The sequence below is a fragment of the Ranitomeya variabilis genome, chromosome 3 (genome assembly GCF_051348905.1).
Source record: "Ranitomeya variabilis isolate aRanVar5 chromosome 3, aRanVar5.hap1, whole genome shotgun sequence".
NCBI lineage: Eukaryota > Metazoa > Chordata > Amphibia > Anura > Dendrobatidae > Ranitomeya > Ranitomeya variabilis.
Window position 1 is genome coordinate 317,450,343 of NC_135234.1, and position 19,078 is coordinate 317,469,420.

The 19,078-nt window shown below is 48.0% G+C and overlaps 1 protein-coding gene across 1 annotated transcript in view; it reads right to left on the bottom strand.

Moving 5' to 3' along the window:
* The window catches only part of CD164L2 (CD164 molecule like 2), a 447,628-nt gene that overhangs the window by 297,911 nt on the left and 130,639 nt on the right, over positions 1-19,078 (bottom strand). The window contains exon 2 of the mRNA XM_077299585.1: positions 6,188-6,280. Coding sequence (XP_077155700.1) covers positions 6,188-6,280 — 93 coding nt within the window. The remainder of the gene's footprint in view (positions 1-6,187; positions 6,281-19,078) is intronic.

The following is a 19,078-nucleotide window of genomic DNA, read 5'->3' on the forward strand; positions in this document are numbered from 1 at the left end:
AGCAAAAAACATACTCTCTACTGTGGGAATAAGCACAAGGTCTCAGTCCCCTGGGTTGAACTGCCTCACCATGGCTGACTGTTGTAGACCTGAGATTGAGCCTCTTGTGCCTGGAAATGTTCCTTTACGATGGGCATTACCTTCGCAACCCTCTTCTGCATCTGGGTAACGTGCTCGATGATACTCTGATGGGGGTGATCTCAGCCTTCCAGGTTTCCTTTGCTGTATTAAGGAGATGGATGTCAGCCATACAGGACAAACGGAGAGAATTAGCTAAAAGCTTGTAGAACCTCCAGGATTGAAAATAATAGATAAGGAAGGAGACAGTCCCAGTCTCCACCGTTCTTTTCTATAACCTTCTTAAGCCTACTCTTTAACCCCTTAAAGCTGCAGCCCTTCATTGTTTTGTATTTCTGTTTTTCACTCCCCTTCTACTCAGAGTCATAACTTTTTTATTTTTCCATCAATATGGCCATGTAAGGAGCTTGTTTTTTGCGGGATGGGTTGTACTTTGAAAGACACCATTGGTTTTACCATATCGTGTACTCAAAAATGGAAAAAGAATTCCAAGTGCAGTGAAATTGCAAAAAAAGTGCAATTCCACAACTGTCTTTTGGATTTTTTTTATTACCATGCTCACCAAATGTTAAAACTGACCTGTCATTATGGTTCTCCATTTTGGTGTGGATACGATCTTTTGATCACCCATTATTGCATTTTAATGCAAAAATGCAGTGACCAAAAAGTTTTTACTTTTTTTTTGCTACGCCATTGATCGATCGGATTAATTATTTTTAAAGCTTAATAGATTGGCCGATTCTGAAAGCAGCGATACCAAATATGTGTATTTTTTTAATTGTTTTATTTTGAATGGGGCTAATGGGGGGTGATTTACACTTTTTACTTTTTTATATTTTTTATATTTTTAAAAGCTTCTTTTTTTTTTTTTTTACTTTTTGCATGCATCAATAGTCTCCATAGTAGACTAGAAGCTGCAGATGTCCGATCGCCTCTGCTACACACAGGAGCTGATCAGACCATGTGTGTGTAGCAGAAATGCTCACTTGTTATGAGTACCTACAGCCGGGTGGCGCTCATAGCAATCCAGCACTGACAACCACAGGGGTCTCCTGCAGACCCCGGGTTGTCATGCCAACCCATCGGCGACCCGTGGTCATGTGACATGGGAGCCGATGGGCGGGATAAGTGACGTGCTTCTGGCACAATCACATTAAATGCCACTGTCAGAGACATCGGCATTTAACGGGTTAACAGCCACGGGTGGATTGCAATTCCACCTGCAGATGTTAGAGGCACATGTTAGCTGTTCAAAACAGTTGACATGTGCAGGGAAATATATGGGTTCAGCCCCGGAGCCCACATCAAAGGGAGGGACACAGCTCCTTCATCACCTTGTTCATAAGGTCATTGCTTGGTCGATTATGATCTCCCTTGGTAGCCCTATCCGGGCAAAGATGTGGACCTACTCACAGGCTTTTCATGGAGGAGTTTCTCAGGGGAACCACTTCTGAGTACCGCATAGAATAGTAAAGGACAGCCAATATTTATTGATGCCCACGAGCAAACTTGACAAGGAGATTTCGGAAAGGAGAGATCAGAGCAGTGAACTGGCAGGTGGGACAGGACTTGCAATACCTTAGGATTTCCCAGTGACATATGGGCCAATAGAACCTCAGTATTACCCATTCTTGGGTTTTGTCCACACTAGGATGGCCACCCAAGACATGTGAATGGGCCATGTCCAATACCCTCTATAGATAGGGTCCTAGTACCAACAATTGCTCTACTATTTCCTCTGTGACTTTAGTAACCCAATACAATAAGTCCCTACTCATCATAAAATATGGAAACCTGGTGTCAACCCTTGGCTCCTACACTATGATGCTTATAATGGTTATATTATTGAACACTTCTTTTAGTTTTAGATCCCTATGTTGGGCAGACCCAAAATTTTCTCTGGTCACTCTACTCCGATCTAAAAAATTTCAGCCTCAGTGAATACTACTTCTTCACCCTCACCATTAGACAGAAGGGAAACCCATCAGACTCCAGGTGTTGTGAGACTTCTTTAGGGCCAACCCATCTTTATCCGAGCCACCAAGGCCTCTCCCATTCCCCCAGTCCCAAAACAACACAAAGCCTCGGCCTATGATAATTGAATGCAATAAATCCTGACCCCGCTGACCTTATGGGACTACCTTGGGCCATCTCAATAATCACTCTTGCCACTGGATAGTCTTTAGCATTCTTGTGAATGCAGTGGAGGCCCACCATCTTCCCAGGGATCAGTTGGAGAGGGAATATCATCACCAAATTCCCTAAATCTAGTAGTCCAGTCATTTGAAAACCATTCATTTTTACAGGACAAGCTTAGGGCCCCTCACCGGGTGGACAGTCCACACTGCAGGCCGGATATGCATAGAGCGAACACCGGTGTCCCACATAACAGTCCATTTGCTCGGTGGTCAGGGGACAACAAGAGACTATATGAACTGTCACTTGACATTTCCAGCAAATTAAATTCCCTGATGGGACCGGTGGCATGTTCTCCGCCACCCCCTGGGACTTTGGATTCCCCATTCCCTTTAGAGCATTCGCCTCTGATAGAAGACCCAGTATGAAGTGGGTTGCTTCACCAAGGAATCCTCAACCACCTGATACATTTCGACCAGTCTGACCAAGTCAATGGCATTCCAGGCATCTCCCCAGACAACTCAAGCCTGAATCAGCCTCGGAAATGAGTGCATGAACCAGTCCATTACAACTCGCTTTACCATCTGTGCCAGGGGAGTGAACTCCAGCAAACATTTGAGAGTGAAGGTAGTTTGTCACGATGATATGCCCAGAGGTGGGCCCATTGTTCCCTGACAATCATTGCCACCCCCAGGCGTGCCAAAATTTCTATTTTCAATTTTGTAGCATCCTGTAAGGCTAAATCATAGTAAGGGTTTTGTAGCTCCCTTGTTAAGTATGGTGACAAGACCCACTGCTCTGGCGAAGTTTCTCCTTATCCGCGACTCTTTCAAAAACTGTTAAAAAGGCCTCTGTCATCACCTGGGGTCATTTTCTGCAAGGCTCTCCTCACCGCCTTTCAGTCAGAGAAATCATCAGCTGACCTTGGAGTTGGAGCTGCTGCCATGCCACGAACTGCCTCTGCAAGTAATTCAATCTGTTGCTGCTGTTGTTACTGTTGCGCTAGCTGTTGTTGCTGCTGCTGGGCTTTAATCAGGTGTTTAATCAGGTCCTACATGCTGTCGAACATTGCTTCCTGGCTTACAGCAGTCTGCACCCAAAACATGCAGTACTTTTGTAGCAGTCACACGTGTTCCCTGGGAACACTGCCCACACTTCTAACACCAAATGTAACAATTCTACTCACTTGGAGTGGGATGAGGTATCACAGGAACCATTTACCGTATATACTCGAGTAAAAGCCGACCTGAGTAGAAGCCGAGGCATCTAATTTTGCCACAAAAAGATGGGAAAACTTATTGACTCAAGTATAAGCCGGGTATGCATTGTCCCCTCATCCCTATCCTGGTGTGCATGGCTCCTCATCACTATCCTGGTATGCATGGTTTCTTATTCCCATCCTTGTATGCATGGCTCCTCATCCCCATCCTTGTCTGCATCGCTCCTTATCTCCACCCTTCTATGCATGGCTCCTTATTCCCATCCGTGTATGCATCGCTCCTAATCCCCATCCTTGCCTGCATGGCTCCTTATCCCCATCCTTGTCTGTATCGCTCCTTATCCCCATCCCTGTATGCATGGTTCCTTATCCCTATTCTTGTATGTATGGCCCCCATGAGAAAAGCATTACAAAAATCCTACTTGCCTTCCCTGCGCGCCCTTGCTGCATCTTGTTCCGGTGTCCGCAGCTCCAGCGGCCGGCCGATCACATGTCCCCGCTCATTAAGGTAATGAATATTCACTCCACTCCACACCTATGGGAGTGGAAAGAGGTGAATATTCATAACTCTTAAGTAGCATGCACCCATGATAGCCTGGCAGCTGCTGGAAGCCAGCGGCTCTGGCTGACACTGTGCATGCTATAAGAGAAATGATTATTCACTGCCAGGGCAGTGAATATTAATTTCTCTTTAGCAGCGGGCACAGGAGTCATCTGCAGCAGCCTGCTCCTGCTTCCTGTGACCCGCTGCTCCATCGCTCCCCCTCCCCCGCCATCTTCTGGGACAATGAATCGAGTATAAGCCGAGGGGGCATTTTCAGCACAAAAAAATGTGCTGGAAAACTTGGCTTATATTCAAGTATATACGGTATATTGAAATGGCCGTTTGGTTTATTTAATTCCTCATAAACTGCACCATAAGAAAACTTAAATACAGCCCTTGTCCAGCATATAGTAAAGAGTCCATACAAGACTGCAGGTTCACCTGCTTGAGTTAAGGTACCGTCACACTAAACGACTTTATAACGATATCGCTAGCGATCCGTGACGTTGCAGCGTCCTCGCTAGCGATATCGTTTAGTTTGACACGCAGCAGCGATCAGGATCCTGCTGTGATGTCGCTGGTCGCTGAATAAAGTCCAGAACTTTATTTGGTCGTTTGATCGCTGTGTATCGTTGTGTTTGACACCAAATGCAACGATACCAGCGATATTTTACACTGGTAACCAGGGTAAACATCGGGTAACTAAGCGCGGGGCCGCGCTTAGTAACCCGATGTTTACCCTGGTTACCAGCGTAAAATGTAAAAAAAACAAACAGCACATACTCACATTGCGTCCCCTGCAGTCTGCTTCCTCCTCTGACTCAGCGCCGCAAAGTGAAAGTGAAAGCAGCACAGCGGTGACGTCACCGCTCTGCTCTCACTGTACGGCGCTCAGTCAGTCAGGAAGTGGACGCAGGGGGACGTGAATGTAAGTATGTGCTGTTTGTTTTTTTTACATTTTACGCTGGTAACCAGGGTAAACATCGGGTTACTAAGCGCGGCCCTGCGCTTAGTTACCCGATGTTTACCCTGGTTACCAGGGGACCTCGGCATCGTTGATCGCTGGAGAGCGGTCTGTGTGACAGCTCTCCAGCGATCAAACAGCGACGCTGCAGCGATCGGCATCGTTGTCGTTATCGCTGCAGCGTCGCTTAATGTGACGGTACCTTTACAGGCCAGCTTCTCAGGCCATTATCAAATTCACACAGAGACATGTGTGAGATAAAAAGGCTTCATTTTACAATGTGAACCACACCCAGGAGTGGAGATATGGTGAGTAGTTGCCCTAACTCTTGAGCTGCTCACATTAAAACCCAGCCCCTGTTTTGGCTGATTAACCCCTGTTAACCGCCTACGTGTACTAGAGCATGACTCCAGGTTTTACATTACAGAGAAGATCCACCTCTGTGACACATATCTCCCATACACTATGTGTTTGCAATATATATATATAACACACACATACACATATATATATATACATACATACACACAGACACACACTGGTTGCCATAAAAGGAGGGTGGACAACACACATTTTTTGCACAGCAGTCTCAAAATGTCAGTGTCCATTTTTGCAGGGGACACAATACCTGCCCTGGGGGGACTCACTGTGTGTGACTGCAGACTTCAGAAGACAGTATGACCTCTTATTATTTTAACCTACTATTATCCATTTTCATAACAAATTTGCTAGACTGGTCAACCCCTTAAGAGGGTTATTCCCATAATTTAAAGTTATCACCTATTAAAAGTATGTGATAATTTGCAAATTGATGACCCCTGGGACTCTCACTGATGATGTAACTAAAATGTCCCTTTCTCGATGGGACTGCAGAAGATAGATGAACACTGTACACTATTTGCCATTTGAGGAGACCAGACTGCAGCCCTTTGAGTTTTTAATGAAAATATATTCATAAGACCGAAAAATACCAAACATATAACATATACAGTATTACCTATGTGAAATCTGAGTTTTTATCCAGAGAGTTTAATGGAAAAAAAACAACTAAATCTAGCATGCAATATTGACTTGAGGAAATATAATGCAACATTTAAAACAATAGCGCATGGTGCATTATTTTTCCACAAGTCTATTTTGATCTGACAAGAAGAATATAATATGTATGGATAATAAGGTTTATAGTTATATACATTGCATATCGAAACAGAGCAACCCTTTAAAATGTATTTTTATCCTCTGTTACCTGAGGCTCCACATGTCTCCCACTCACAGGAGATGTTCAGACTTGGATAACCTTCAATACACGTCTCACAAGAATTCAACCGACTACAGCCTCCTGAAATACAAACCAGAGTCAGTGTAACTACGAAGTGAGCGGCTCGCTACTTTAGCCGGAAAAATTGCTGTAATTTGTAAGGCTATGTTCACATGTCCATTAATGATCCGTTAGAACGGATCCAACAGCAATCAGTTGACAAAAAAGTTGTGCAAACACAACTTTAGTCCATTTTTAAAAAATTGATCTCTGTTGGAGTTGTTTTTTTAACATTGAAGAATATGGAAAACAGATTCGTTAATTAGCCATCCGTTTTCATACATTTGTAACAGATCCAGCAAGCAAAAATCGGATCCTTTACAAAGAAAGGAAAGCGGATGGCTAATTAATGGATCAGTTTTCCATAGACTTCAATATTAATTTAAAAATATAATGAAAAAAAAAATAATGTGGATAGACCAGAAGTCGCTGTTTCACATTTTGAATTGTTTCCTCAGACTTTTTCCAGCCTATCCAGTAACGTTCTTGTATGTTCCAGCTTATTCACCAAATACACGGTTTTGAAAGTGGATTTCGACCTCCAAAACTTCTTTAGATACTTACTTTGGCACCTCATTAAGGACTAACTTTTCGATAAGTTTTCTCAATGAAAACACGCTCCTCCAAACTGTATCTGTATATTATTAGCAAATAAAAAAGGAATTCGCCAGGAACCACAGTATGTACAGTCCAAATTTCAATATGGTCTCCTGTCTCACAGCAATTGTTCCAGGTGAACCACCCTGCAGTATGTTCAATAAACTGTTATTTGGAATCAATATTTATGAACATTCATAGAGACGTTAGATAAAGGTACAAAAGGTGCAACAGAATCAAAGTGATCAATGTACTGAATGTATGATGAAAGGTAGTTATAGCATAAGAATTACCAAACCACCATCATAAGGAGAGGACATTTTCAGGTATCAATAAAAGCATTCTCCATAAAAATCACATATGTCCGATAACTTTCTCATTCTGCTCTGCAGGGTGGAGCAGAAAATCTCCAATGTCTGAGGAGGATTAATCTGCTTAGTTATTTTTATTTTTAACCCATTTGCTTAAAGGGAATTACTAGGATTTTGCTACCTCAACTGAGAGCAGAATGATATAGGGGTAGAGACTCTGATTCCAGAGACCTGTCATGTACTAGGCTGCATATTGTATTGTTCATAAAATTACCATCGTGTCTGCTGTTGATATGAATGCTATGAATGCTGACCGTTGTGTAACCCCACCCTCACTGATTGGCAGCTTTTGTAGACACTGTGCATAGGCAGAAAGCTGCCAGAAAGTTGTAAGGTTATACACTCCTGATCAATATGGAGCACTAGCGGTAGTGGGTTTACATTAAGCTGTTTTCATATTAGGTAGCAAAAACTTGGTAATACATTCTATTTGGGTTGTTTTATCACCTGCTCCAATCCCTGCGTACAGGAATAGAGATGAGCGGTGTTCGAGTCGAACTGTTCGCCAATTTCAAATTCGAGCTGTTTTGGGCGGTGTTCGAGTCATTCGACGATCTCGAACAATTTGCTTAAAATTCGTCTGTTTGAGTTTCTGTTCGATAACTGTTCGTTCACCAAAAGCCTAACTTGATTTGCACATTAAAACTGTTTATCATTGTTAACCCTGCTGTTCTATTCGATTCCACTATACACTTGTACTGCTCCGGTCATTTTTGACCGGACCTATTAATAGACTGTTTCAGTGTATAGTGGGCAGGGGGGCGGGGGATAGATCTGTGCTGAAATAACGCCAATCTCCATTTTTTTTTTTTCCCCGCATTTACAGAGGGGCGGTGCAGTCTCTCAGCCTATCAGCAGTGCACACACACACAGCAATGTGCATGTGATGCACACAAGCAAGGGCATGTGTCATTGGCTGTGTATGTCACATGTCCTTGCCCTATAAGAACCAGCCATTTGCCCTGTCACCACCATTTCCTCAATGCTGCAGCTTAGTGTTAGACGACACCACTGCTGCTGTGGGCGCTATACAGACTAAGGCTGGAGTCACACTACAGCGAGATACGGCCGAGTCTCGCAGGTTAAAAACAAGCTCTGGCACCGGCACTCCGGAGCGGAGCGTGCAGCTCCATGTATTGCTGTGAGGCCGCACGCTCCGCTCTGGAGTGCCGCTGCCAGAGCTTGGTTTTAACCTGCAAGACTCAGCCATATCTCGCTGTGTGTGATCCCGGCCTAAGAGTGTTTTTTTGGAGCGAGTTTTCAGAGAGATAGGTTTAGGGAGTCGGGAGGAGTCGGGACTAGTTATAATATCAGCCCTTTTCAGGGTAGGTTACAGCAGTTCCTAGCACTTTTTGCCATGCAGGTCTGTGCCAGTCCTGTGCAAGTGTTAGTCACAGCATTTGGTGTAATCTAGCTCAGCCAATCCTTTTGGGCTAGTAGCATTGTCTGATAGTCATCTGAGTAGCCCGCCTGTGAAGCTAGCTACACGGCCTGTGTATCTAAATTTTTACTGCATCTAACCCAGTAAATAGTTATGGGCCTAGGAGCAGTGTCTGCACGCCTGTGTATCTAAATATTTACTGCATCTAACCCAGTATATTGTTTTGGGACTAGGAGCAGTGTCTGCACGCCTGTGTATCTAAATTTTTACTGCATTTAACCCAGTAAATAGTTTGGGGCCTAGGAGCAGTGTCTGCACGTCTGTGTATCTCAATTTTTACTGCATCTAACCCAGTAAATAGTTTTGGGCCTAGGAGCAGTGTCTGCACGCCTGTGTATTTAAATTTTTACTGCATCTAACCCAGTAAATAGTTTTGGGCCTAGGAGCAGTGTCTGCACGTCAGCGGAGTAGCTATGGGACGTGGAGCCGCATATTCATCACTGTAACGAGCGGTACCACGTGACCGCTCACACAGGACAAGCTGCCAGCACTGAGAGGAGGCATCGCGGGAGCTGAGTGAGTATTTCTCTGCTAGCGGGCAGGCGCGCGGGGTGTGGGGAGGGGTGGGAGGCGGGAGATGACCCCAAACTTTATTTTAAACAAAAAAAACTTGATCTTTCATTCCTTCTCATCTGCAAGCGCTGCTTTCAGCTGAGCAGGACAGAAGGGATGAATGCCGGCTTCAGCACCACACGCCGGGGACAGCGCTTAACTGTAGCGCTGTTTCTCCTGCGGCGGTACATGCACACGGAGGAAAGTGCACACTGTTCTACGTGTGCACGTGTGCGGGACGCTTTGCGGACCATGCTGCCGGAGAAAAACGGACATTTCTCCGTGTTTTGCACATGGACACACGGTCCGTGAAAACATGCAGGCATGTGCATGTGTCAGTGTCTCCGGTACGTGAGAAAACTGTCACTACACGTACCGGAGCCACTGACGCGTGAAACCGGCCTTATGCCAGTCTCACACGTCCAGATAATTCTGGTACCGGAAAAATCGGTACAGGAGTTATCCGTGTCCATGTGCTCACGTGGCACATCAGTGTGGCACACGTGCGGCAGCCATGTGCCGACCGTGTGCCGACTGAGTACCACACGGACCGTGCAGGAGACAGCGCTACAGTAAGCGCTGTCCCCTGCTTTGGGTGCTGAAGCCAGAATTCATTCCTTCTTCCCAGCAGCGTTCGCTAGAGAGAAGGAATGAAAAATCATTGTTTTTTTTTTGTGGTTAAAATAAAGTTCCCGGTAACCTCCCCCCTCCCACCCCCTGTGCGCCCGCCCGCTGGAAATAAGATACTCACCTACTCCCTCGATGCTTCCTCTCAGCATTGCAGCTTGTCCTGTATCAGCGGTCATGTGGTACCGCTCATTACAGTGATGAATATGCGGCTCCACCCTCGTTCCCAAACTGTAACTCCTGTTGGTGGAGACAATGAGGAAGATGATGATGAGACTGAGATACCTGATTGGAACGAAAACTTGACTTTTCGGTCAGGGCAGGAAGAGGTTGGCTCTGAGGACGACGGGTGTGAGAACACACAGGATGATGATGACGAGGTTGGAGACCCCACTTACTGTCAACTCACAGTCCGCCAGTCCATGAGGTCAGCAGAGGAGATGGAGGAGGATGATAGTGACGAGTCTGACGACGAGGTTACGTTGCGCCTTCCTGGACAGAGACGGAGTACTGGAAGCACGTCAACAACTGCATCCTCAACCCCAACTGTGCCTCTGAGCAGAAGTCGTGGTGGCTGTTCAGGTCACACGGGCTCCAAGCCTTGCATAGCCTGGGCATTTTTTGACATCACAAAGGATGACCCAACTCATGTTGTCTGTAAGATTTGTCAACAAAATCTCAGTACAGGCCAAAAAATGACTAGCTTGAGTACTTCATGCATTAACCGTCACATGGATATGAGGCATAAGTGGCAGTGGGAAGCTCACTGTGCTACAATGCGGCCTAGTGGGCCGGGTCAACCACCGTCTGCTCCATCAAGTGCATCCGCCTCCTCTTCATCCTCTGTGACTGTGAAGACAGCAGTCGCACATGGTTTTGGACGCAGACCTTCCACCTCTTTACCTGCAACAGCCAATGTGATTGGCAGGTCACCAGGACATTTGCAAGTGGAAAAACCTGCTGGTGTTGAGCGCTCTCCGACATCGACACCACATTTTGATCAAGGCAATATAACATCTCTGCCTCCAGCAGTTTGCCGGGGACACCCTACTCAACTCTAAGCACAGCAGCCAGCCCTCAGTCCCTCAGATGTGGACAAGTAAACGACCATTTCCTCCTAGCCATGACAAAGCTGAGGTTGAATTTCACCATCTGCAAGCTGTTGGCTACAGAAATGCTGCCTTTCCGCCTGGTGGACACAGAGGATTTTCAAGACCTTATGTCCGTCGCAGTGCCCCAGTACCAGATGCCCAGTCACCACTACTTCTCAAAGAAAGCTGTGCCTGCGCTACACCAGCATGTTGCACACAACATCACCGCTTCCTTGAGAAACTCTGTGTGTGACAGGGTGCATTTCACCACAGACACTTGGATGAATAGACATGGACAGAGGCGTTACATGTCAGTGCCTGGGCACTGGGTAACTATGGCGAGATCTGGAGAAGGGGCTGCTGTCCAAGTCTTGCTGTCCCCATGAGTTGCTCGTCGATTCTCTGTATCTAGAAGTTCCTCCACTGCTTCTGCCTCCTCAACCTCCTCTCGGTCCTCCACCTACACCCAAAGCCTGTCTGGTAATGCCACCCACGTTCTAACTGTGCAGAAGGAATCCTGCACACCTCCTTACTATGCTGTCACCAGGGCTCAACGGCATCAGGCAGTGTTTGCATTGAAATGTCTGGAAAATGTGAGTCACACAGCTGAGGAGTTGTGGTCAGCTTTGGAGACCGAGTTCCATCAATGGTTGTCTCCACTCAACCTAGAGCCAGGGAAGGCCACGTGTGACAATGCTGCAAACCTGGGTGCGGCCCTTCGCCAGGGCAATGTCACACACGTGCCTTGTATGGCTCACCTGGTTGTCCAGCAATTTTTATCCCACTATCCCGGACTGGATGGGCTTTTGCAGAGGGCACGGCCGCTGTGTGCTCACTTCCGCCGTTCGCATCCCGCAGCTCAATGACTTACATCGCTACAGAAGTCGTTGGGCCTGCCAGTTCTCCGGCTGAAATGCGATGTGCCCACATGGTGGAATTCAACTCTGCACATGTTGCAGCGACTGTGACAGCACCGATGAGCCCTGGTGCAATACGTTATGACGTATAACCTGGGCCAACGAGATCCAGAGGTGGGGCAAATCACGCTGCAGGAGTGGTCTCAGATCAGGGACCTATGCACCTGTAGCACCCCCACTGCCGCAGGGCCGAGGGGTACCCGGTACCGGGCCTCTGAGTCTCTGCTCTGGGGTTGTCACGGTGGCTAGACCCGGTCCGTGACCCTGCTGAGGGGCGTACAATAATAGATGTGGATGGTGGTGGAGGTGCGGTGCAGTAAATAACGAGGACACCAGGTTGCAGTCTCTTTACCTCTTTACTGAAGGCTTCTGAGTCCTCAATCCGGAATACGGTTAACAGGGCTGCGCAAGTCCGGCCGGTCCGATGGCACCTCCAGAGTTCCCTTTGCAGGTAGAAATCTGTTCCTACCTTCCTGCGCTTGTGTTGTGGTCCTCCCCTGCTGTGCTTACGGGATAGTACCCCACAACTGTTGTGTCTGTTTCTCGTGTTCCCTCACAACTCGATTCTGATGTTCTCCCTCTACGTCCCCCTGATCTTACGGTTAGGACGCACCCGTATGACGGGAGGCTCGGAGCTCTTCCGGGACTCTTGCGTCGCCCCACTCCTGTTGTTACCCCCCTGTGTCTTCCTGGGTCTGGGTGGGACAGCCCGCCTGTAACTGACTGTCCTGCCGTAGGTTTGAAGTTTGGCTTGGAGCTCTATACTTCCTCGGCGTTCCGGCCACCGGTTATGCGCCTCAATAGGATGTTGCCTCGTCTTACAGCACAACTCCTACTGGTATTCTCCTTGTTGCGTTGATCTCGTTTCTCACTCAGCACAATAAATCTCGCTTCTTATCCTTTCTTGGGGTACCGCCGCTATATCGTGCAGGCGCGGTCCCGTAACGTTCTCTCTGTTCGCTAGGCGTCTGTCAGGATCCCACCCCTGACAGGGACCCCTCTGAATCTTCCCCTACAACACCCTCTGCCACAAGGTGTTGCCTGGTTCCAACCCAGCCAGCTTTCTGTCTAACTTCTTGCCTAACCCCCAGTTTTACCAGACTGTGAGGAGTGGCCTAATAAATAGAACCCTTAGCTCCCCCTGGAGGCCAGACTGTGAAATGTATTGGTGTCTGTGATACCTGGTCAGATGAACTCCTTCAGTGCCATCAGACGTACCATTGCGCCCCTTAGTGGCGGAGCTACAGTACTGCAATGACCAGGACTCTGGGGCGCTGCACTCCCCCCCGGTTAAATCCAGTACTCCTGGACTGGGAAGAAAACAACAATACATGTCAGCAAAAAGACATACAATTTTGAAAATGCAAGTACAAGTAAACTTTTTAACAGAGCTTCCCTTTATGGGAGGTGAGAACACTTGAACGTTACAAACATGGTTAAATATTTTAAATAACTTTTCTTACCCAACCGGGTATTCTACTAAGTGCAAAATCTTTGAACAGTAATTTAACATTGCCTTTAAGGACGTACTCGCTAAATCCACTAAAGACCTTCTTATATCACATATAAGGCTAATTAACTTTTATGCATTCTCCTTCTTTTACGTCTGCAGGACCGCCTGTCCTAACTGCTCCAGACCTACTGCCTCTCCTTTCTATACAGGACCGCCCCTTTCCGCCCGGGCCTACTGTCCTTCCACTACTATACACAGTATAGAACATATCATTTTTCTTTCAGTTCAAGATCACTGAGCCATCTCTATATGGCTCCTAAGAGGACTCACCACTAACCCCTACGGGTTTACTTCCTGTCCTCATTCTTCTATTAACATTATTAAACATTTCTTACAATCAACCAGTTAGCTACATATAACTTTTACATATCAGCATTATCAGTACTTTCTTTCAAAACATCATCATTCTTTAAGTGCTTTTAAGGAACATCCCCTTTAAGAGGGGACCAAGTCTCTATGAGGTAGTGCAACTTCTCAAGCTGCAAGTCTGTTTGCAGTAAGGACTCCGATGCTGGTTCTGCGACCAGTGTCTTCGCAAAGAGTCCCTTTCGCTTATAAAACCAGTAGAGAGCACCTTTAAGAAGGTGCAAACTATTTACAAGATCAGTTTTTGAATCATTCACCGTCCATGATTCGGCAGTCTTTATAACATGGGTGAACAGGGAGCAAAAAGGAAAATAAAAGCAAAAATAAAAGCAATAGGGATCCCGGGTAAACGAAGGGATCCCTTTAAGAATAACCCTAGTTGGGTTTAAAGCAGCAAAAAGCAGGGAAACAAGCAGTTAACTATTTACATATCCATGGCCTCGAGGTTTACTCTCGCTCTGGCGGCCGTAGCTCTGCATAGACCTCGCTCGGTAAGGTGATCGGCGAGATCGGGGCCTTTAAGAAGTGCTCCATACCCGTGGCCCGATCCCAGGGTGTAAAGCGCCGGAGTCTATAGGTCCCAGGGAGAGGGGGTGCCGTGACGGGGCCTATCAGCAGGTCCTCTGCTGGCGGGGCAGGGTCGTTCTTCATACCTGCTTCAGATGCGGTCCCTCCGGTGCCGATCTGCTCCGTCTCTGCTGGGATCTGGAACGCTGGTTGCAGGGCCTTGCGCTGCGGCGTTGTCATCTCCGTTTGCAGCATCTCGCTTTCTGGCAGAGCCTTGCTTTCTGGCTTCGAAGCGCTGGAACTGCTTTCCTGCTCCGGACCAGACGAGGCTGCCGACAGACGTCTGGCGAGGCTCCCGATGATGGCCTTCTTCCACCCGGCCTCAGTGCTCAGCTGCGTCTGCAGGAGTTGGTGGATCTGCTCGTCCGCTCCGGTCTGCAGGAGGTCAGCATCAACTGTGGAGGTCTGGCTGCGGTGCCTCTCCGGGTAGCTGGGGGAGTCCTCGGCTCTGACCCCACGCTCCGGCTCCGGGCGGCTGGCCATGGCGTCCTCCATATCACTGACTTCTTCTTCCTGGTCCTTTTCCCGCTCTCTCCTTCGTGGGCGGTTTCGTTTTCTCTGTCTCCGCCCACCATTGAGAATCAGGAGGCGGATCTCGGCTGCTGACGGACACGTCCTCACGGTGCAGAAATACTTAGACTGGGTGGCCATTGTCTTTCGTGCTCTCCAGCTCGTCTACGCCCACTCCACGCCCCTCTTCTTCTCATGCGCTCTCCTCAGCGCTGTATTGGCGGCGGATTTTGGCGGCAAGTGGCACAGCACAGTCTTTGCAATAAGTCACAGTCCAAGTATAATAAATCACAGTTCCAAGGCACACATGACCCGATTCTTCAGGCTTAAGTAGATCCTGTTCGTGATGCCAAGTTGTCGTGCCCCCACTGCCGCGGGGCCGAGGGGTACCCGGTACCGGGCCTCTGAGTCTCTGCTCTGGGGTTGTCACGGTGGCTAGACCCGGTCCGTGACCCTGCTGAGGGGCGTACAATAATAGATGTGGATGGTGGTGGAGGTGCGGTGCAGTAAATAACGAGGACACCAGGTTGCAGTCTCTTTACCTCTTTACTGAAGGCTTCTGAGTCCTCAATCCGGAATACGGTTAACAGGGCTGCGCAAATCCGGCCGGTCCGATGGCACCTCCAGAGTTCCCTTTGCAGGTAGAAATCTGTTCCTACCTTCCTGCACTTGTGTTGTGGTCCTCCCCTGCTGTGCTTACGGGATAGTACCCCACAACTGTTGTATCTGTTTCTCGTGTTCCCTCACAACTCGATTCTGATGTTCTCCCTCTACGTCCCCCTGATCTTACGGTTAAGACGCACCCGTATGACGGGAGGCTCGGAGCTCTTCCGGGACTCTTGCGTCGCCCCACTCCTGTTGTTACCCCCCTGTGTCTTCCTGGGTCTGGGTGGGACAGCCCGCCTGTAACTGACTGTCCTGCCGTAGGTTTGAAGTTTGGCTTGGAGCTCTATACTTCCTCGGCGTTCCGGCCACCAGTTATGCGCCTCAATAGGATGTTGCCTCGTCTTACAGCACGACTCCTACTGGTATTCTCCTTGTTGCGTTGATCTCGTTTCTCACTCAGCACAATAAATCTCGCTTCTTATCCTTTCTTGGGGTACCGCCGCTATATCGTGCAGGCGCGGTCCCGTAACGTTCTCTCTGTTCGCTAGGCCTCTGTCAGGATCCCACCCCTGACAGGGACCCCTCTGAATCTTCCCCTACAACACCCTCTGCCACAAGGTGTTGCCTGGTTCCAACCCAGCCAGCTTTCTGTCTAACTTCTTGCCTAACCCCCAGTTTTACCAGACTGTGAGGAGTGGCCTAATAAATAGAACCCTTAGCTCCCCCTGGAGGCCAGACTGTGAAATGTATTGGTGTCTGTGATACCTGGTCAGATGAACTCCTTCAGTGCCATCAGACGTACCATAGCCCCCCTTAGTGGCGGAGCTACAGTACTGCAATGACCAGGACTCTGGGGTGCTGCACACCCTTCTGCACAGCTTTGAAATAGCAACGAAGATGTTTAGTGCTGACGATGCCATTATCAGCATGACTATTACGGTGATTTACATGCTGGAGCACACCTTAAATAGTATTCGGAGTCAGGTGGTGGAACAAGAGGAGGAGGAGGAACAGGAGGAGTCGTATGTGGAAGGGATAATATCTCGAAGGTCCAGACGGTTGGCAGCACCAAGGCGGCTGGCATTGGAAGCTGTGGGAGAGGGATTACCAAGGGTGCATGGTAGCAGCCAAACTGTTGAGGAAGGTGTAGGAGGCGAGGAAGAAGTTGAAGACGAAATGGCGCTGGGCATGGAAGACTCATCACATGAGGGAGACCTTAATCAAATTTCTGTTGTGCGAGGTTGGTGGGAGAGGGCAGAGGAAGGAAGCATGATTCTCACCTCGCCACCACGAAGACAACAAGGACTTGGTCCTCCTAGATGCGCAAGACACGAGTGCTGCACTACCTGCAACATGACCCTCAGATTGTCAGAATCCGAAGTAATGCCGACTACTGGGTTGCCACACTCTTAGATTCTCGGTACAAAAGTAAATTTGGCGAAATAATTCCTGCCATAGAAAGGGATTCACGCATGCAGGAGTATCAGCAGAGACTGTTACAAAATCTAACATCTGCTTTTCCACAAAACACCAGTGGTGTACGTAGTGAATCTCTGAGTTCTCACTTGCCAACTGTGGGACTATCGAGTCATCACTCAAACCGTAACAGTAACATCGTATCTGATGGTAACGGCAATTTTTTCCAATCGTTTCAAGATTTTTTTAGACCATCCTTTGCAAGGCCACAGGAGACAAGAAGTCTGACGCACAGCCAACGCCTAGAGAGGATGGTACAAGAGTATCTCCAAGTTAACATCGATGCCATGACTGTGGAACTGGACCCTTGCTCATTTTGGGCTTCCAATTTTGAAAACTGGCCTGAGCTCGCCACTCATGCCTTGGAGATCTTGTCGTGCCTCGCAGCCAGCATTCTCTCTGAACGTGTGTTCAGCGCTGCTGGTGGTGTGCTGACAGATAAGCGCATGCGGCTGTCCAGTGACAATGTAGACAGACTAACGTTCATCAAGATGAACAAATCCTGGATCCGCAAGGACTTTTCTACCCCTGTGTCATCCTGGGGAGACTAACTGCTTGATGACTTTTGAAAATCACCTCACCAACCGTTTTAAAAAACTCTGGCGAAATTGATGTCACTTAAGTGGTGTCTGTGGCCGAAATTTTGGAAAAAATGGAGACTCTTTATTGAGTCCCCTTGCTGTGTTTTACATGACAATGCCATCGTCAATTCCAGATGGGTGGGGTCCTCTGCAGAGTTGTTTACTCATACTATGGCCTGGGATTCAGAGGTCTGCTCCAAAGCTTCAGTGTCTGCTAGTCAGCAGAGTAGCCCAGCCACCTACTGCCTGTGTACCTAAGTACTATTTTTAACGGCATCTGGCCCAGAAAATCCTTTTGGGCCTAGTAGCAATTTCTGCTACTCAGCAGAGTACCCTACACATGAAGCAAGTTACACTGCCTGTTTAGCTAAGTACTATTTTTTAACGGCATCTAGCCTAGGAAATCCTTTTGGGCCTAGTAGCAATTTCTGCTACTCAGCAGAGTACCCCACCCATTAAGCAAGCTACACCGCCTGTTTGCCTAAGTATTATTTTTTAACGGCATCTAGCCCAGGAAATCCTTTTGGGCCTAGTAGAATTTGGTGCTACTCAGCAGAGTACCTGTGAGGGAAATGTATGTCACGATAATGTAAAAACCATAGCTGACGGATTTTTGCACTTCTGACCATGGTCCCAAAAACACATGGCAGACACTGGGTAACCTGAAGCTTGTGTGTGAAGCTATTCTTCTCAATGCTCTGTCCTGCCCCCACTCCCAGGAAGGTTCATTATGCTTGCATAGGCACAAATCCCTTAAACCATGCGGTCCTTTGTTCTGTTATTGTAAGATATTAGGCAAACTAGTTGTTACAACTGCCGCTTCTACTTACCTGTCCAGGCCTCGCGCTGGCTCCTCCTCGCTTGCACCCATTCCCGCTGCAGGTTCTGCTGCAATGTCCGTCGCCTCTCTTCCTCCTCGCCGATCTGCTCGTCTCGCTGTCCTTCCCTCCACTGCGGTCGCTGCTGTTCCCGAGCTTCCTGTGCGGCCATCTCCTCCTCACACCAGACGTCTTCCTGCATTCTCTCGGTCAGTCTCTGCTCCATTCAGGTGCTTTAGGGCACGGGCGCGGACTCCTTGTTTTAATTAACTCTTTTCTGCTCCCTCCCAGCAGTCCTTGCCTTCCAATCAGATTTTGGCATCAGGTATATCTGGCGTCTCCTCCCTACCAGCGATGCCTGATTATTGTGTGCATTCCATGCAAGCTTCTGGCCCCGTATCAGACTCGTCCTTGTTTCTCTGTCTCACCTTTTTGCTGGATATCTCTGTAGTCCGTTTTCTCTCGCTAATACTTTTCTGAGCCGTCCCTCTTGGTTTCCAGCAGTTGCGGTATCTGAATCCTCGGGCCTGCTCCTCACGATCCCTGTATAGGGGTTGGACTCCCAGGTTCGCTCGCCCGTTGGAGCTTCAGTGCCGTGACCCAGAGGGTCCACTCTCTGTCCGTTTCTTCCGTCCTCACAGTCGCAACAGTATAATCAGGCCATGGACCCCGCTGGTTCCACTACGGCTACACAAAAGGAGTTACTTTTTTTGCGGGAAAATCAGTCTCGGATCATGTCCATTATGAAATCTATGGACACCCGGTTGTCTGCTTTGCAGGCATCTG